Source organism: Poecilia mexicana, unplaced genomic scaffold (genome assembly GCF_051168715.1).
Source record: "Poecilia mexicana isolate PSO_F unplaced genomic scaffold, ASM5116871v1 scaffold_16, whole genome shotgun sequence".
Classification (NCBI taxonomy): domain Eukaryota; kingdom Metazoa; phylum Chordata; class Actinopteri; order Cyprinodontiformes; family Poeciliidae; genus Poecilia; species Poecilia mexicana.
In genome coordinates, this window is record NW_028263385.1 from 14,606,861 (window position 1) to 14,625,766 (window position 18,906).

The 18,906-nt window shown below is 38.4% G+C and overlaps 2 protein-coding genes across 2 annotated transcripts; both read right to left on the minus strand.

Moving 5' to 3' along the window:
• Window positions 1-54: 54 nt before the first annotated feature.
• On the minus strand, window positions 55-11,074 carry cyp11c1 (cytochrome P450, family 11, subfamily C, polypeptide 1). Its single transcript, XM_014994082.2, has 9 exons — window positions 10,782-11,074; window positions 9,931-10,086; window positions 7,112-7,326; window positions 4,519-4,722; window positions 3,664-3,845; window positions 3,397-3,563; window positions 1,978-2,056; window positions 1,684-1,899; window positions 55-326 (listed from the first exon to the last, which is right to left on the minus strand). Exons 1-9 carry the CDS (start codon window positions 11,072-11,074, stop codon window positions 216-218), a joined length of 1,623 nt encoding a protein of 540 aa, XP_014849568.1. The 3' UTR covers window positions 55-215.
• Window positions 11,075-11,328: 254 nt separating this feature from the next.
• On the minus strand, window positions 11,329-18,700 carry LOC148155015 (uncharacterized). Its single transcript, XM_088013857.1, has 5 exons — window positions 17,229-18,700; window positions 16,626-17,127; window positions 15,479-15,566; window positions 14,528-14,774; window positions 11,329-13,454 (listed from the first exon to the last, which is right to left on the minus strand). The coding sequence occupies exons 2-4, from the start codon at window positions 16,850-16,852 to the stop codon at window positions 14,556-14,558; spliced, it is 534 nt and encodes a 177-aa protein (XP_087869983.1). The 5' UTR covers window positions 16,853-17,127; window positions 17,229-18,700; the 3' UTR covers window positions 11,329-13,454; window positions 14,528-14,555.
• Between the last annotated feature and the right edge of the window lie 206 nt (window positions 18,701-18,906).

An 18,906-nucleotide genomic window follows, 5' to 3' on the forward strand; every position in this document is an offset into this window, starting at 1 on the left:
TTTAGCGCCATCTCATGGACAGAAACGACAACAGTTCAGTCACAGAGCACAAGGGGGGGAAATCATCCTTTATTTGTCTCCATTGTAGTTGAATACAAAGCATGAGAAAGGATATGGAGCTCCCAGTTCAGCTACAACCAGGAGAGAGGAGTTAAACTGAGCTAAACTGGGTGAATAAGACGTGTTGGATGATAAAAGGTTTCCCTTCCTGCGTGTCAGAGCTTGGTGAACGTGATCCTCGGAGGAGTCTCTGGCTGCAGGATGAGGGTGAGGTTGGTTTTGATGTCCTCTGAGGACGGCACGCTGAGATGGAAGTTGAGCAGAATCTGAACAGAGAGAGGAGGATGAAGGCAGGACCAGGGGAGAGGAAGAAAGAGGAGAGGCAGAGCAGACAGATCAAGCTTAGTGCTTCAGACTTTTTTCTTAATTCTTTTCATTTTATACTGCTTCATTTTTTCTTTTACTTAAATTAAAAATGATTTTAGCAGGTAAAACAGAAAGCGTTTTTTTTTTTTTCAAACCTTCAGCTCTGCAGCAAGAAAAACTGCATCGTGTTTAGTCTTGAATATCTCCAGCTAAATATCTTTCAATCACACCTGTTGCTATATGTGAAGCTTTAGTTTGACTATTCCTAATGTAGAGATGACTGAACAAGCCCAAAGGACAAAAACAACAACAACAACAACAACAACAAAGAATATCTCTGTATTTCACTTTTTTTATAAGCTATCTGTGAATAACCGAGATTTAAAGGTGGACATTTTAATAAAATATTGCAGAGGACAGTAGGATAGGAGCCACAGTCAAATGTTTTTCAACAGGTAAAGCATATGTTTTGCAATTCAATAGCTGAGAGTCCAATTCAAGCTTTCTCCTGCCACAAATCAATCTGCTCCTAGTCAAAGTACTTAACTCCAAGTTCCCTACTGATTAGTGTATGCCACAAATTAAAGGTGAAATATTGTGCTTCCTTGAACAGGTCAAGATAGATCCACGAGTTATGCAAAACATGTTCATTACATTTTTTTCAACAAAATTATTCTTTGTATTTATTTATTTGAAGGGGTGTGCGTAAGACTGACATGACTGTCATAAACATGTCATGAACAGGAAGGAATCTTCATGAATTTTTACAATTGTTGTCATGAAGTGTCATTCAGTAAACAGTGACACTATTGGTGCAAAGTTGCACTAAAGTTGCACTAAAAGTCTATTAAAAGTGTAAACTTTGCACTGCTTGTCTTTTCCAGCAGCCGTTGTACAGCACATACAGCTATAAAACCAGCTGACTAACGGTGCTGGAGTTCCATTTGGGTTGCTAGGTAACGGGGCTGGGTTCTGCTGGGGTTGCTAGGTAACAGCACAGAGTGACTTAGCAGTTGGGAGGTTTTTGAAATGGGTCATTTTTCAGACATCAAAAACCATCAAGTTGTTGCCAACAAAACAGCTGGGTGGTGTTTTTTAATGCTTGGGCTGCTGAGAAACAGCTGAGACTCAACTTTACATTCAGGATTTTAACCATCATATTCCTTGATTTTTCTGTGTCTCTGGTAGTTTTCCTCAACACTACTCAGCATACAACAGTTAAGGCAGTACTATCTTCTATCTTTTCCCCCCCTCTTTGCTTTTCACTCCCTCCCTCATCCTTGTTCTCTTCCTCCCGCCCTGTCTGCTATGACTCACATGCATGAGCAAGAGTTGCATCTCGTTCTCAGCAATCCTCCTCCCGACGCACTGCCTCGCCCCAAACCCAAAGGCCAGAGAGCGAAACCCCTGCCCCTCTCCTCTCCGCCCGTCCTCCTTGCTGCCGCTGGCCCAGCGGCCCGGATCAAACCGCAGCGGATCCTCGAACACCCGGGAGCTCCTTCCCATCGGATACAGGCAGGCCTGGACCATCGTCTGCAGACGGGATATCAAACTTGTAACCATCGTGTTTTAGGACGTGCTGGGTAAGCATGGAAAGTGGGCAACACTTACCCCTGCAGGTATGTGGTAATTCTGGAGAACAATATCTCTGACAGGATATCTCTGCACCGTGATCCCCACTGGGTACAACCTGACACAAACCAATAAGCACTGATATTTCTAGCAATTTAAACCTTTTTTCCTGTCAATTGATTCCAAACACATCCTCAGGTGTCCTTTTAATGAAAGCACATAGTACTCCAGGAAGCTGTTCCCAATCTCTGATTGCTTTTTCCTGCTCTACTGGTCCAAGGGAACAAATTATCCATTCCTGCAGGTTATTCCTGTTTCAAAGTCACAGCTGCTGCTGCTGGTGTTTTTGTTTTAGATTTAAAGATAATTACTGAAAGTTGCTGCTTCGAATCAAAATATTACAAATAAAATCATTTTAAAAACCAACATAGTTTAATTGCTTAATGTATAAGACATAAAAATAGATTTTTTTTGGTTGTATTGTGTTGCAGATGCAGTTTACCACTTTATTGAAAAACAAAATTAAAAACTATATAATTTCTTTGTTTTAATGTTCACTATCCTAAAGCTTTTCCTCCAAATAGTCTTAAAAAAACACATCTGAGAGCAAAACTTGAATCAAATCATTCCCTATCAAAGGTGGGAAGGTGATTCCAAAAAAATTAGGAACCATAAATCTTTAACAAAACACATCATGAAGATTTACTACGTCATTCAAATAATCCTCAGAAAATATTCATAAGGCAACAAAAAAGCATTAAAGTTGAAACAGCTGCTTGACATGACAACTCAAAGGCAACTAAAAATCTTTTATTCGTCAGACCATCTGGTTTTATTCAAGTATTTTCTTGCTTTAAAACACTGTTCTTTGAATCAGGAGAGAAAAAAACCTATATCAGAAAATAGAGTTGGATGTCAGCAGACCAAACATGGTGGACGGATTTTAACTTAGTGGTTTTAATCAGCAGCAAAAGAAGTAATATGTTTAATAAAATGATGGATATTAAACAAATTCATTAAAATAAATTTGACATTTCTGATTTCATTTTGCTTCCTGTGGCTTTTAAGATTGCTTAAAATTATTTTTGTTTCACTAATCAATGTAAAATCAAATTCTTTACCAATCCAGTTGATGGAGGACTCCACAGATTAAGTTAGTATTCTTCCATATACACCATAAGTCTTTGATGACTCAGATTTTTTTGTGCATACTTTTGATGTGCTTTCCTTTCCACCGTCTCAACTCTCTGGCAACTGCTGAATCATTTGCATGGTGAGACTTTGTGCCTGGTTTCAGAAACGTAAATAATAAAACGATTCCATATCTTTCTGCTCTATTGATCTCAAAGTGATTATCCATTAATCCCAACAACTTCACTGAACTTCAGGACACAACTGACTGAATTTGTCTGTTGTTGAAGAATAATCCAACAAAAGCACCAGAGCAGATCAAAGTACCTGAGAACCTCTTTGATTGTGGCTTTCAGCAGCGGCGCCCCCTGCAGGGCTTTCTGAGGATCACCGCCGGCCTGTGAGCACGACGTCCTCACCTGCTGCCTAACCCTCTCCTGCACCTCGGGGTTGCGTCCCAGCTCGAACAGAGCGAACTGCAGAGGAACGGCCGTCTGCAGAGAGGATCAGATGAGACGTGACACGGACTCTGGCCATGAACAATTATCACGTGGACAAGCAAACACACACACACACACACACACGCACACACACCGTGTCCACTCCTCCAGCCATCAGCTCAGTGATGTTGGCTTTGATGAGGTCTAAAGATAGCTGCCCTTTCTCCATGAGTTGCCCCAGAACGCCAGTGTACTGGCCCCCAGCTGCCCCAGTCGCAGAGCGGCGAGCCTGGGAGGATGAGAGCCGCTGATAAGCCCTCTGGATCCTGGCCTGAGCTTGAAGAAGCAGAATAACTGAGTTAGGGGGAAAGCTGCAGCTGAGTAAAGACGTTATTCTAAACCATGCGTGTCTAAAGTGCGGCCAGGGGGCCATTTGCGGCCCTCAGAGTAATTCTCGATGGCCCTTGGTCGCAATTTAACAATGGCTTAGATTTGGTTTCCCAGGCAGTTGATGCAGATACTCATTTAAAAACAATGTTAGGGTGAAATTATCACTGATGCCAGACATTTTGAAGAAGACATAGACAATTTAACATTTTACACTGAAAAATGTTTTTTCCTTTTAATTTAATTTAATTTAATTAAATTAATTTTAATACTAAAAAGGATTGCCATTTAATTAACTTGGCCAAATAAATCAAGAGTGAGCCACATCCTGTTTTTGTTGCTGGAAAAATCTAGAAAAAGCAAATCAACCTGAAAAATTTAGAATATGGTTTATAGTTTTGTTTTTTGTTTTTTTCATTTCTGGTCTAAGTAGACACATCTTATGTTTTCAATCTAAAACGAGTTACAGATCAGCTGATTTATTTGCTTATTTCTTTAAAACACTGTGAGCTTAAAGACTTCTGTGGCCCTCATTGTGAATTAAATTGACATTTTTTATCCCCCACGCCAAAACATTTGGACACCACTGTCCTGAGCTAATCAGAGCTCTGCTCCTTCCCACCATGACTGAAGATGTGATCCCAGGCTGTGGCGTGTTGGGTCCACAGGGGAGCGCCGATGCGCAGCAACAGGCGAGGGGGCAGGTACAGGAGTGGAGGGGTAGTTGTCAGCATTCGCTCCACCGCCCAGATGAACTTCTGAGACTCCAGAGAAGGAGAGGAGGAGAAGAGGCCGATGCGTTCCCCGTAGATCACATGGCAGCTGGCTGCAGAGGCGAGGAAAGAAGAGAAGGTGGGAGGATTAGACGGGCGACTAAAACAACAAACACTTAACCAAGCATTAAATCATCTGTGCTTTTAATTCAGTGTTAAAACCTTCGGCAAATTACTTTCAGCTTGTGAAAACAGCAACAGCAACAGCAACATGTAAAAGTCTTCAAACGTATTTATTGTAAAATAAATTCTAAGAAGTGTGATAAACATTTGTATCCGGTCCCTTTTACTCTGATACCCAAAGATTAAATCCAGAGTGACATCCTGTCTTCTGACGTCACATAATTTCTAAATTTAATTCAGTCAGGGAGAAATCTGTGGAGAAGTTAAAAGCAATACTAAAGCTTTGAACATCCCACAGATTAGTGTTCAATTCAACATCCAAATATAGAAAGAGTGAGGCAGAAGAAGGTGCTCTGGTTAGATAAGACAAAACATTAATGTGTGTAGGAAAACTAAGCAGGAAATCACCCCGAATTTCTGTGCTGAAACACAGTGGTGGCAGCATCATGCTGTAGGGATGGTGGTTTTTTTCAGGAAGCATGTCAAAGTTTATGGAGGAAAATACAAGTTAATCCAGAAAGACAATGACCAAAATCAGACAGATCAACGTAGATTCATCTGTTACAGTGGCCTAGTCAAAGCCCAAAGCTAAATCCAGTAAATAATTATTGGCTAGATGTGAAAACTGTGCTGAGTACCAGAGCTGGGCAGATCGATTCAAAATATCAATAATATCGCTATTAGTATCAATAACTCTGCTTCAGTATCAATGCTAGCGTGCTAAGATCAATAGTTTCAGATTCCATGTTGAATTTTAATTTTAATTTTAATTTTTTTTTATTTCTCAATAAAAAGTTTTTATTTTGATTTCTTTCAAATTATAAAATTTTTGTACTTTATTTATTTAGGAAAAATGCACACAAATCATGTTAAAATGTTATTTAATTTTCCAGATTTCTATAAACTTTGTCAAAATTCAGTTTTATATTTGACCAAAGTAATTCAAAGGAAAAAGTCAGATGTTTGACAATACATCAAACCTAAATAAGCAGCATCGTATCGGTATCGGTATCAACAATACTGGCCTTGTATTTACTTGGCATCGGATCTATCGCACACCTCCACTGAATACAAATCTGAATACAAATGCATGTCCCACTTTTCTGATTTCTATTTGTGTGAATGTGATGTAACCTTCTCCAGTTCACTTCCCAGTGATGCTTCACAAGAATCCCCAACAAAACACCCTGAAGTTTGATGTTATGTGACAAAATGTGACAAAGTTTTGCACAATGGTGATTATTTCACCCTGAATGTGGTAAATCCATCTGCACGTTTCTCTGCAGTTTCATCCATAAATCCATCTCTGCAAAGCGAGGCAGAGTTGTTGTCTTGGAGAAGCTGCGGCTCGTTTCCTCACACATCCATCGACTGTCAGACGCGCTCGCGTTTCCTTATCTTCACATAAACCTCCTGGGCTGAGTTTCGCCGGAGCCGATTCCTCCTCTGGCTTTGCACCGTCCTTGTGCTGCAGTCCGTTTAGATCAGAGCAACATGACTAAGTTATCATCTTCACACTGAGTCACACAGGAGGGGATTCACACTTGCATATGCGGCGGCGGAGCAGACAGATGCAAGAGAGACTGCAGCTTTGATCATTTCTGATGTTTAAGGAACATGTTCTCCTTGACCTCTTGCTTCATCAATACGATACGCCTCAGGTCAGACTGAAGTTTGGCTCGCGTACAATCTGTAAATACATTCCCTTTAAAGCATGGAGCTAAGATGATTAGTTCAGTGGAATTGTATTAAACATCTCCAAAGGGTGATATTTTTGTAAGTTGTGTAATTCCTCTGACGTCAGAAGCTGCTGCAGCATCCGCGTCAGCATTTGTGACTGGAATTGCTGATTTTTGCACTAGAAAAAGACAAAATCTTACTAAATATTTTTGGTTTCTCTAGCAAATATCTCAGTACACTTGAAATAAGATAAAACTCACTAGCACAGAACTATTCAGCATGAAACATAGGAGTTTGTTTTAAGCAAATAATTCATGAATATGGATGAATAAAGTAGCATATTATAAGTTAAAATGTCTTGTTCCACCAGCAGATTATTTCCCCTTTTTCATCAATATTAAGGAATTATTTACTTAAAACAAACTCCTATATCTTGTGAAAAGGTACTTATAAGTTAGTTTTGTCTTATTTCAAGAGTACTAACATATTTGCACAAGACACTAGACCAAGAGCACTTGGTAGGTTTGTGTGTTTTTGCAGTGTGGACTTTAATATACCTCCCTCCTTTACTTTTCAAACTATTATGACCTTTATGGGTGCTTCAGCTAATGAAAAAGCGCGGTGAAGACGCTCCCTGACCTTCCAGCGCGAAACGGAAAAGGTCAGGACTGGGATCGATGGTGAGGCTCTGCTTGCCCTCCTCTCCTCGCCCTTCCTTCTCCACCCTGCCCTGCAGCATGCCACAGAAGTCCTTCGACACCTCATCGAGGAGGGGGAGGAAACGCCTCACCGACTCGCTCAGCATCACCTCCTTGTTCAGCTGGAGGCGGTCGGACCTCCACTCCTCACCGTTCCTGGGCAGAGAAGAGCGGCAGGGAAGCAGAGAAGTGAAGGACGTTTCCAGTGATAAAAGGAAGGAAAATCTTACTTTTGTTTGTCTTCTGTAACCTCTTTTTTTTAAACCCAGATCAACAGTAACTACAGCCATGTAGACTAGATACAATAAGTCCACTCTGACATATGAAATTTTGTTCCACTTGATTTGTAGCTGAAGATACAAAGTATTTGTAATTTTCAAACTTTCGACAGATTCATTGTGTTTTATTGGGGTTTCATGTGAAAGACCAGATGTGGATGATATGGACTTAAAGTTTTATCATGATATTTTGTGGTACTATTGTGATAAAAGTAACTTTGAGAACAATTTATTACTTATTTTTAAAATAACTGTATAGCTGTGACTGCAATCGTAGCGCCACAAACACAAATACTGCTCTTGAGAAACATAACCAGTTGTTACCATGCTACTTTATAACACCAGTCACATAAAGAAGTGTGATTCGAATCACTAAACTGCTCACAGTAATTCCATTTAATCATATTTTAACATTTATTGGTATTTATTAAGAAAAAACCCAATAAATGTTTTTATTTTAATTGGTTCTTATTGAACTGTTCATTCAATAGTAAAACTAACAATCCTGACAATACAGTCAGTTTTGCTGTTGTCGTTTTTTTACATAATTAATTTGAATTTATTGTGACAACAATAAAAATCAAAATTCTTATCAGGACATGAAAAATAATAAACATTTCTTTATTTTCTTTATAAATTCTTACCCCGGTAATTTACCGAAACAATTAGTAATTTTTTGACAAATAATTGTCTGAAACGTCTGACCAGCTTTTCTCTCTCTGCTAAAACAAATGCATCCCATCAGCATGATGCTGCCACCACCTTGTTGCACTGTAAATATTACATCTTATGGCTACTTTCCCTCAGTGGTTTTCTTCTAGCCACTCTTCGATACCGATGCTTTTCATTAATTTTAGATATATCATCAAACTTCTGACCTCTAGGTGTTTTTGTGGTTTTTAATTTATTTTGTTCGAACCTGGTGCAGATTTTAAATAAGTTTATAGGGATCTAAAAAATTCATTAGTGATAATATATTGACTTGATTTGTTCTCCAAAACAAAGTGCAGAAAACTTATCATTTGAGTAAAAAAAAAAAAAAAAATCTTTTAAAACGTAGAGCTGAGAAACTATAATACAAAAATAAAATAAACATTTTAATAGGGAATCTGAAACTAAAGCATTGATCTTATCACACTAGTATTGATCTGATACTTACTTGATAACAATATCAATGTTTTTCAATCAATCTGCTCACATTTAACCAGTTTAGATTGACTATTATGTGCTGGTGTGTTCGGATCTGTCTGCTGCGTTCTTTGTTAAGGATAAATATAAAGACATGGCACACTTTTTACCTTTTTATTTAAAAAAAAAATTAAAAGGATGAACACAATTCTCAACCACTGTTTGTTGATCTATTGCATGAAATCCCAATAAAATACTTTGAAGTTTGATTTTGTAAAGTTAGAAGATGTGAAAATGCTATAAGGGACCAAGATAATAACCTGAATCTCACTAAATAAAGCATGTAAATAAAGATTAAAAGCTTGGTTGCCTTTAGAAGGATTATGTGCATAATCATGGATGTGGTTCAAATCACAGCACTCTTGTTTTCTCTAACATTTAATTTCCAGATGCAAGAAAAACAATAAACTTTGTAAACTGTGACCTCTATCAGATTGAAGAGAAGAAGCTGCCTGTCAGGCGTTTGGAGATGAGATGCTGCACCTGACCTTCACCAGGTTTTCCGCTTGAATTCGTTACATAGTTTTCAGTTCTATAGGAAATTCATATTATTCTGGTATTCAAGGGCTTTTGTGTTGAGAAAACAAACATTTTTTATTCGGTTTTGATCTTTTATTTAAGATATTCTCTCAGACCGAAAGAAGATTTTATATCCAGTTGGAGACCTAAATTACATATTTTACGAGAAGTTTCTATCATAACATTTTTAATGTATTAACAGAAATTTTATTTTCAGCAATAGAAAATAAAAGATTTTTCATTTTTGCTGGCTTAACTGTGAGAACTGCTTTTTTTAAAAATTGTTATAAATATAAAGGTATTGTTATAACCTCTTGTAAAGCCCTTGGATTCTGAGATGTCCTTAAAATAAATAAAGCCTGGCAGTTTTATGTTGTGTAACTATCAGATATATTGACTATAACTGTAAATAAGAAACATTGTGAGGCCTGAACTCAAGTAAGAAGTGCAAAGCTTCCAGGGATAAAAACATATTTGAAGCTGACATGTTTTAATTTTGCACTTATTTTCTTGTTTTTCACTCAATTTTCACTAATCCTGGCATTTCAGATATGTTACTATCCAGGCGCTCTCTGAGTGGGAAGAAGGACCGGAGGGTAAAACATACTGCACATCATTTCATCCAACTTGGCTCACATTTTATGCAAACATAATCTGCCATGAGTTAAAACTTATCACCAGATTGCACTACAACGAGTCTAAAAAGTCTCTGCAGACAGAAAGGAAGCGAGTATTTCCTCAACAGGAGTGATTAAAGCGCAGACGGGGCACTGACTTGAGGAAGACTCCCTTGTTGTGGTTGCGTATCTCTCGGTGTGTGGCCCACGGCTGCAGGGTCATGCGTCGAGGGTGCAGCCCCTCCGACTGAAACAGCTCGCTTATGTCAGACGGCAACAAGATGTTCACGCTGCTAAGAGTGCCCACCTTCTCCCTTTCGACACAGACAGAAGAGTTGGTGTAAGAACAAATGCACAACGTCATGGGCGGTTCTAGACCGGGGGCTATGAGGGGGCCGGGGCCCCAGTAGGAGTGATGATTGATGAAATACGCTGTCACAGAAACCGTAGCCAGTTGGTCATTTGGAGAAACTTCATTTTATATCTTCACAGTTTTGATTTTTGATGTTTAGGATATCCATTAGCAGGGCTTTAAACCCATCTACTCTATAACTAAAAACACACATCATAGAAAAGAAATCATTAAGATATGTGACAGATTTAATATACATAGCAATAAAAGTAATTAGCTATAGTTCGTACAAAATGTTGATGTCGGTTATATTCTTAAAAGATATCCAGCTTCTTTTTAAAAACTGACTTTTTCACAGCTTTTATGATAGTTAATGATAAAAGAGTCAAATTCTTTCATTGCTCTGTTTCACTTTTATCTTCAGGCATTTTGAGACAATCATTTTCCTCTGCTAGATCATTGGTCTGAAACCTGCAGCTCCAGAACTACAACTGGCTCTTTGGCTCACTTCATGCATTCAGCGATGATTTGTCTTGTTTCGTTTTGTTTTGTTCAATCTTTTGGAGATTGAACTGGCCACTTCTTGGCCCCCCTGGTGAATTTGGTCTAGAACCGCCACTGAACCACATACAGCACAAACAACACACCTCTCTGTACCTGTAAATGGGTCCGAGGACATTGAAGGTCCGCTCCATGTGCTTGTGAAGCTGCTGGAAACGATTTTCTCTCCAGAACTTCAGCAGGTTGATCCAACCGTTCCTCCCAGTATGAGGGATCTCCTCAAAGCCTCTCACCCGTCCATCCACACCGCCTCTTCTGACCGCTTTCAGAGCTCCTTTGCCTCCTTCCAGGTTGGCATGCACCACAGTTCCTGCTGCAGTCATACAAAAACCCTTTTGAGGTAGAACACCTAAAAACCTGGACCCAGATGTTCCCTGTACTCTCCTCATGGTCCAACCACGATGCGTCGGTCAATCTCATCTAAGGTCGTCAGGACTGGTTACGTTCCTGCTCTACTTCCAGCCTCACAGGGCCTTGGACGTGTATTTTTATTGCTCTAACGAACCGATAGGAGGTGGTGATTTATTAATGCGAGCGTCAGAGTTCAAGAGAAAGACAACAGAGCCAGAATGTTTGCACAAAACAGAGAAACACCAGCTGGACAACAAAAATGTCTGCAATAAAAATTTTCCACTACGGTAAATTCTTGTTACAAGGTTATTTTATTTGCTTTCTGTTTGGTATAAAAACCTTCGAAAAGCCTAGTCGCTTACTAAAATTAGCTTAACAGCAAACAAAAAAAAAACCCAAAGAAAAAACAAGATAAGAGCTTAAAATTTGGCTCATAAACAGTACACACATACAGAGTCCTGATAAAGTATTCAGCCCCATATAAACTTATTTCCCTTTTCTGTCACACTTACATGTTTCAGATCAAACTAATTGTAATATCAAAGTCAACCAGAGTAAATCCAAAAATCTTTTTTTTTTAATGACTCATGACTAAAAGACCTGAAAAAAAACTTATCAGGTCCCAAATGCTCAGCCTGGAAAGGGTTAAAAAGTTATTTAAGGCTTTGAAAATCCAGTGAATCAAAGTGAGAGTCATTATCTGCAAATAAAGAAAACATGGAACAGCGGTAAACCTTCCAGGAGTGAGCAGCTGACCAAAATTATTCCAAGAGAGCATCAACAAACGACCAAGAACACAATCTGAAGAGCTTACTGACTGATTTCATATCATTGTTCCTCATTTACCAATAAAATGGCATCCATTTTGACAAAAATTATCTCAAAGACCCAACCCATATTTTCCAAAAACATCTTTCTGTGCATCAAGATGCACAGAAAAAGTGAACCGAGAAAAAAAAATAATTGTAGAAGTTTCCAAAAGACGTGCATCGCTTTAAATCTGGTACAACTAACAAAGCAGGAGAAAATGCCTGAAGGAGAACATCCAGCCATCGGCTCATGACCTTTGACCAGGACCAGGACCCAAAGCACACCAGTAAGTTCACCTCTGAATGTCTCCACAAATACAGTTTTGGCTTGGCAGATAAAGAGTCTGTGTGACCAGAATTGTGACAGAATAAAACAATTCTCCAAAGTAGAGTGGGTAAAAATCTCTCCATCGTGACGGAAAAGACTCGTCAACAGTGGTTGTTTCACATAAGGTCAGGCCAGTTTGGACTTTAAAATTGTGTTTTATAAATACTCTGGTTTTCTTTTTTCTAATATTTACATTTTTCCTGATGATTTCAAACATTTCAGCTCGACAAAATGGCAAAAAAAAACAACAAATCTGTCAGGTATGTTTGCAAGTATGTTTTACAGCACAGAACATGTTATTTACAGTAAATCAATGAAAAAAAAAAACTTGATGAAACAACATAAAGTTGAAAAACATTTTACATTTTATACAATTGTATCCCTGAGGTTCCTTACTTGTGTATAGATCACCAGTTGGATCTATAATGTTTACTGAGCAGCATCATTAGCCAGGCTGCTGCCAACCTTTCCTACCGAGTAATTAGACTAATTAAACAATAAATTGTTTATAATAATAAAATAACATCTGTCATCAAATAGCTGCTTGTTTCTGTTGATGTGCTAGCTAGCACTAGTAGTAGAGCGCAGCTAACCCCTACAGTAAGCTAGAAAAGTTGCAGTTGTTAAAACATCCCAAAGCCACAGGTCAAGATAATCGAGATTAACTCGTTATTCATGATGCATCAACAAATATTCCACCATATTGAGTACAAAACATAATGTGGTAGTCCTGTGTAACACCCCAAAATATACATTGTACATAAGCAATATAAACAGATTATGTGGTGGCTCGGTTAACATTTTGAATCAGCATTATTTGTTTCGTACTGTAGCAGAGTTTAAAGCTACAAGAACAGAAAATAAAGATTTATCCATGCACGCCATTCATAACGCTCCAACTAGGAGAATATTCAAGGCCACAAAGTTTCCATCCATTTTAAAAGCAGCAGCTAAAAGGCTTCATACGAAATCCACTGACAATGAAAAGACTTTTAAAAGGGTCTTTTAGCTCTGACACGCTAATGTCAGAGCGATTCAGGTGAAACTGTCCCATTCTCCAAACAGGACATACATTAGAAACAGCTGCTGGTGAAATTATTAGCTGCCTATTAGCATTTTTACCCCTGGCTCAGAACTTAACTGCTGGGCTTTACTTTTTCTTTCATTTGAAAAGTACTCCTGGTTCAGTGAATCTGGGTTTCTGTGTATCTGCTCTTTCCTCTTAAGCTCTGGCTCTTACTGAGCCAGGCTCTGCTGCTGGAGGCTTCTTCCAAGCGCTCTCTGAGTGGGAAGAAGGACCAGAAGGTAAAACATACTGTGCATCATTTCATCCATCTTGGCTCACATTTCATGCAAACATAATCTGCCATGAGTTAAAACTTATCACAAGATTGCACTGCAATGAGTCTAAAAAGTCTCTGCAGACAGAAAGGAAGCGAGTATTTCCTCAACAGGAGTGATTAAAGCGCAGACGGGGCACTGACTTGAGGGAGTCGTTACTTTCCATTGTGGCCCCATGCTTGCTCAGAAGCAGGGATTGCTGCAAAGACAATTACTCGTAACAATAGGGTCCTTTTAATTCATCTGAAAAGAGATAAATTTAATTTAAAATTTATTTTTATTTGTTTGCAATTAATTGAGGCCCGATACTGTAACTTTTCTATTATGGTGTTTTATTTCTACTTATTATGATGATTATTACTAATCATGATAAATATTAGTAATTATCAATATTAAGATAATTTATAAAATTATTATTATTATTATTATTGTTATATGCGTTATATATATATACACATACACAAATATATTACTATTATTTTGTATTATAATTTTTTTTCTCTTTTTTCATTAACTTATTCTATTGTGTTATAATTTTTGTACAGCACTTTGGTGGAGTTTTAAAACTGTTTTTAAAGATGTAAATACATTTGACATTGAATAGAAATAAGATTTATTTGGATTGCATTTAAAAAATGTTAAATTTCCCCATATGATGGATTGAATTATATATATATATATATATATATATATATATATATATATAAATCTGTATTTCTTGTAAAGTGTGCCAAGATGAGATCTTTTGAAATGAACATTTTTTTTTTATTTAAGCTATATGTAAATTTTATGTAAATTTAACATAACAGCAATCCCTAAAGTAAATGTTTCCGTTATTTCCATTTATTTGCAGTTTTGGCATTAAAGTTCTACTGAACATTTTTTATTGAATTGTGTTTAATACGTATATTTTCTAACCAACACAGTTGCATTCAATCATTTTGTCAGCAGGTGAGATTAAACTAAGCCTCTAATTTCATAAAAAAATAGTCATTTACACCATCACACCCCACCTCTTTCTGTTAATCTATACAGCGCTGTTCACATGACCCTACAAGAGTCTCCGTGAGTTGGCGTTGGCGTCCTGCTGGGTTTCCCTCCCGTAAACGCCGCCCTGCTGATGCTGAGGCCTTGGAAGGCGCTAAGCAGGTTGAAGCTGTCGTCCTTGGTTCTGGTGTCAGGATGAATCATCTTCGACAGCTCAGGGGGGAGCGATATTTTGCCGCCAACAGACCTCAGGTGGTTTGTGTCCTCAGGGCTCTGAATTGTGTTGGCAAAACAGAACAGGAAAAAGGGGTGAAGGCCACAAAAAGGTGACAGAAACAAGAACTGAACTCTGAGTGTAATTTATGTCAATGCGGATAAATCATTTAATAAGTAGTGTGTATTTTCAGTCTTAACTTGAGTCAGAGAGTGCATATTTTTAAAAACATTTAACTGAAGTGATCAAAGGTGGCTAAAAGTTTAATTAAGTACTAAAGAGAAGAAGATTCTCTTGGTTTTTCTAACACCAGTTCCTAAAAAAGCAGCTAAATCTGTGAGGATAATCAGTCGTTGGCGTCTCCAGACTGATTCTCAGTTTCCACTCATCCGTTCAAAGTCTGTGTCTCAATATTAACACCAACGTCTCTTCACATACTGTCAAAAAACCACAAAAATCATTCCTGTTTTTAGTGGAGCTCACTCCATATTCATCTGAATCTAGTCTAAAGTTAAAGCGAATACCAGAAGCTGAGGGATGCATCAGCTCTTTACTTTCATATTTGATATTTTTCATCAGATTCAATTGAGAAAAAATTTGACTTTCTGATAGCATTCTGTTCCCAAATTTATTAAGCATCTAACAGAACATGTTCCATAACGTCGCACATTGGTTTTAATCTACACAAAAGGTCCACCTCTAGCCTAAGACGGAGTTTGCAGCTGCATTACAATGAGTTATGCGTCTTGTTTTCCTCACACACCTCTGAGAGTTGATATTTTCTCCTGAAGTGAGCTCTCATAGCTGCCCTCTGTGCGTTCTTCTGAGTGTTCATGGCCTCCCGCAGCTTTCTGTACAAACAGGAAACACAGCTGAAATATTTCAGACACAGTTCAGCTAAAGCATCACTTCAGTCGCTGCATGGAGGATATGAGTGAAAATGATATGATGTAAACACAACGCATCGAACAATACACGTCTGAATATGTAATCCCTGTTATTGTTGGGTTTTTCTGTCTTTTCTACATTTTTTTTTACTGTTTTTAAACCAAAGTCTCTGAATCTGCGTAAAAACATTAATAGTTTAATTTGATTGTTGCGTGGTTATGTTCACTTAGTTAATAGCAGAGTAGAGTTAAACCACTTAACTAAATTTCCTGGAGTTCTGTTGTGGTTGCTAAGTGACGGGCTGCGCCTGGCTGTGGTTGCTAGGTGACGGTGCAGTGCCCATTGATTGTGACTTAAAAATCAGGAGGTTTTTGAAATGGTTTATTTTCCAGACACCATAAACATGGACTCGTTTTCAAAAAAACTGCTAGGTGTGTTTTTTTTTTTTTTTTGAGTTCGGATTATTTTTAGAAGAATTTTAGTGTAAAAATGTGAAAGATATGAATGTCTTCTTTGTTGTTTGGTCTTCATGTTGCTGTTTGTTCTCTAAGTAACCTCAGAGATCTTCACAGCTGGTTTTAAACTGAGAGTAAATTACACACAAGTGGATTCAATTTACTAATTGAGTGACTTTTTATTGGGTCTAGATGTATTTACAGACTACAATTTTCTTATTTTTTTTGTTTAAAAAATGTAACACTTCTGTATAACCCCAATTTCAATGAACTGGTCCCAACTTTTTGTAATGGGTTGCTTGCAACAAAATCGAAATAAGTTAAGATTTGTAAAAAATCATTGTGTTCTGTTTTGATTCAACTTTTACACAACATCCCAACTTCATTGGAACTGGGGTTGTAACATTTTTTTCTTCCACTTTATCAGAATGAACTACTCTAAGTAAAATAAAGTTTGCTGCTGTCACAAGTTATTCACAAAATGTGAATAATATCAAAGGTGTCAATATTTTTCCAAGAAAGTGTAAGTACTTCCTTCCGTCTTTGTTTCCAAATGCGTCCACTTGCCTTTGTTTCTCCAGGTCGGCCTGGTACGACCGAACCACTGAGGGGTCTTTGAGTTTCGAGGCCTTTAATGGAGGGCTCTTCCCCAGTATGTTGCACCTTCTCTTGCCCCTGCCCTTCTTCCCTCTGGGTCTCGCACACAACCTCTTCTCCTTCGGCCCCGCCACACAGCTGGTCAGCCTCCTGATGGGCGACCTCAGCGACTTCTTCAGTCTCGCCACGGACTCCATGATGCGGTTTGGCTGGCAGAGAGGGATCGACCACACCCCTATTTCCTCCACAGCTGACGTGCGGAAGTGTAATGGCTTTCTCCTTCACTCATGTTGCATTAGTCTGGCAGTCTGATGTGTCTCAGCAATAACTCAGGCTGAGACCTACCAAGGACAAGGACAAGGAGTCGGACAAGGCTCAGACGCTCAGGTGTGGGCCTCCCTCGCCCCGCTTACACACACATATGAAGCGTTTATCATCAGCAAGACGTCTGGGAAGTCGCTAAACCAGAAAGCTGAGGCACACACAAGGACAAAAAGTGACAAACGTCACTCCATTTATTCCACAGGATGTTGGTGTGGTTGTTTCTTAAAACACTACGTAGAGATTTCTTACCCTTCCAGATGGAGAGAGACCTGAGCCCTTTCTGAAGCAAACCGATCTGGACAGAGAGCTCCTGGGGAGAGGCGGGTCTGGGTCCTCACGGGAGAAAATAAACTCCTTCCCTCATTACTTGATAGAGACTCGCTCCGCACCTCGCTGCCTCCAGCTCTTCAGTGTAGATTAGAGGACTTAACGAGGAGAATCTCGTTAGCCGTGGCAGAGAATGCACCCAGTGACTCACGTGTCTGTGAGGAAGATTTACAGGCGATGTCACGTCGAGTGACCCACGCGTGCACTGCTGGCCTGACTTCAGACCCGTTTCCATATTCCGCTCAGGATTTGGGTCTGAATATCAGGATGCTGACAGGTGACAGAGCAGGAAATCCACCAGATAAACCACAGCGTCTTGAATCTCCCCAAATCCTGATAAAACAACAGACTGCTTGTTTCTGTGGACAGAAGGAGAAAACAAAGCTGGGAAAAGTGTGACCAAATACTGCTGAGTCTGAAAGAGAAACTATTTCATGAAAGAAACAATGTAAAACAGGTTCTCAGCCATTAATTTTTAGTTATAATCCATTCAATATAAGTTTCCTTCTTTGCTTCTGACATTCTTAAGTTGAATGATTTGCAAAAGGAAAGGAAAGGGGGGAAAAATGTAGCGGAAAGTTGCTGAAGAATGATGACATTTTGAATTCACAACCAGATTTATCTGTCAGTGCAGACATAGTGACAGTAAAGATTTCAGCTTGTTGAAGAGCTTGAAGCTAAAGGTTAGAGTAGGTCTTTGTCCAACCAGACGAAATAATTCACAGAAATGTTCCTGAAAGAATCTGATTTAAAAGTGCTCTGTGCTGAGCCCAGTCTGAAACTTTCACTACAGCAAATACATTTCAGAAGTTGTGATAAAACTTTTTTTTTAAGAAACTGTGATTATTTTAGGTAACTCAGTATCATTGCTAAACATTTAGCATTTAGGTTATTGTGAGAAAATGTGCAGTTATTCTGTTGCTTTAGTGTATTTGCATTAAAATTAAAGTAAGAGCTTTGCTTCTCTTGCACAATTTCTAACAGCAACCAAGGTAAGAAAGTAAGACTTTATTTTTAATGCCAATTTATCCACAAAGGCATGAATAAAGTTATTTAGAAACTATAAATTTCAATGAAAATAGATGGGCCACTAAAATGATACTTTCTATCAACAACCGCATCACGCTTTTAGCATTGTGATTTTACTACATTACTTATATTTAAGACTGTTTGAATGTTTTGGACCAAAAACAGGGAAGAAGTACCTGTTCACGACTGGAGCACATTAGGTTTTAATGAAGACAGGAGGAAGTGATTGGTTTCCAGATGGAAAGCAAAACCCATCCAGTACAAAGAGGTCTGACTGTAGAGAGTCTTCAGAATCTTTCCTTTTTTATTGACGCATTTTCCCAATGGTTCACGGCACTTTTTGTGTTTCTGATTGTGAAAAGCAGAAGTATGCAACGATAACTTAGTCCAAGAGAATAAACTCAATTATTTGATTGTATATGTGTTTGATTAAAAAAAAATGTTTATACATAAGAAACCCCCCAAAACTCTGTTTTGGGATTTTAAAGTCATAGAAACAGTACATTTAATCGTTTGTGATGTGCTTTAACATATTTTGAGTTAAAATAATAAAAGGATTGACGAGCTCTGC

Excerpts from the sequence above, each read along its gene's own strand:
- cyp11c1 (XM_014994082.2), bottom strand. The coding sequence starts at position 11,074 with ATGAGGAGAGTACAGGGAACATCTGGGTCCAGGTTTTTAGGTGTTCTA. Across the intron at positions 3,846-4,518 it reads GGATCACATCTTCAGTCATG|CTCAGGCCAGGATCCAGAGG; the intron begins GTGGGAAGGAGC and ends TGCTTCTTCAAG. Across the intron at positions 327-1,683 it reads TGCAACTCTTGCTCATGCAT|ATTCTGCTCAACTTCCATCT; the intron begins GTGAGTCATAGC and ends CTCTCTGTTCAG.
- LOC148155015 (XM_088013857.1), bottom strand. The coding sequence starts at position 16,852 with ATGGAGTCCGTGGCGAGACTGAAGAAGTCGCTGAGGTCGCCCATCAGG. Across the intron at positions 15,567-16,625 it reads GCCGACCTGGAGAAACAAAG|AAAGCTGCGGGAGGCCATGA; the intron begins GCAAGTGGACGC and ends CTGTTTGTACAG. Across the intron at positions 14,775-15,478 it reads GAAAATATCAACTCTCAGAG|AGCCCTGAGGACACAAACCA; the intron begins GTGTGTGAGGAA and ends AACACAATTCAG.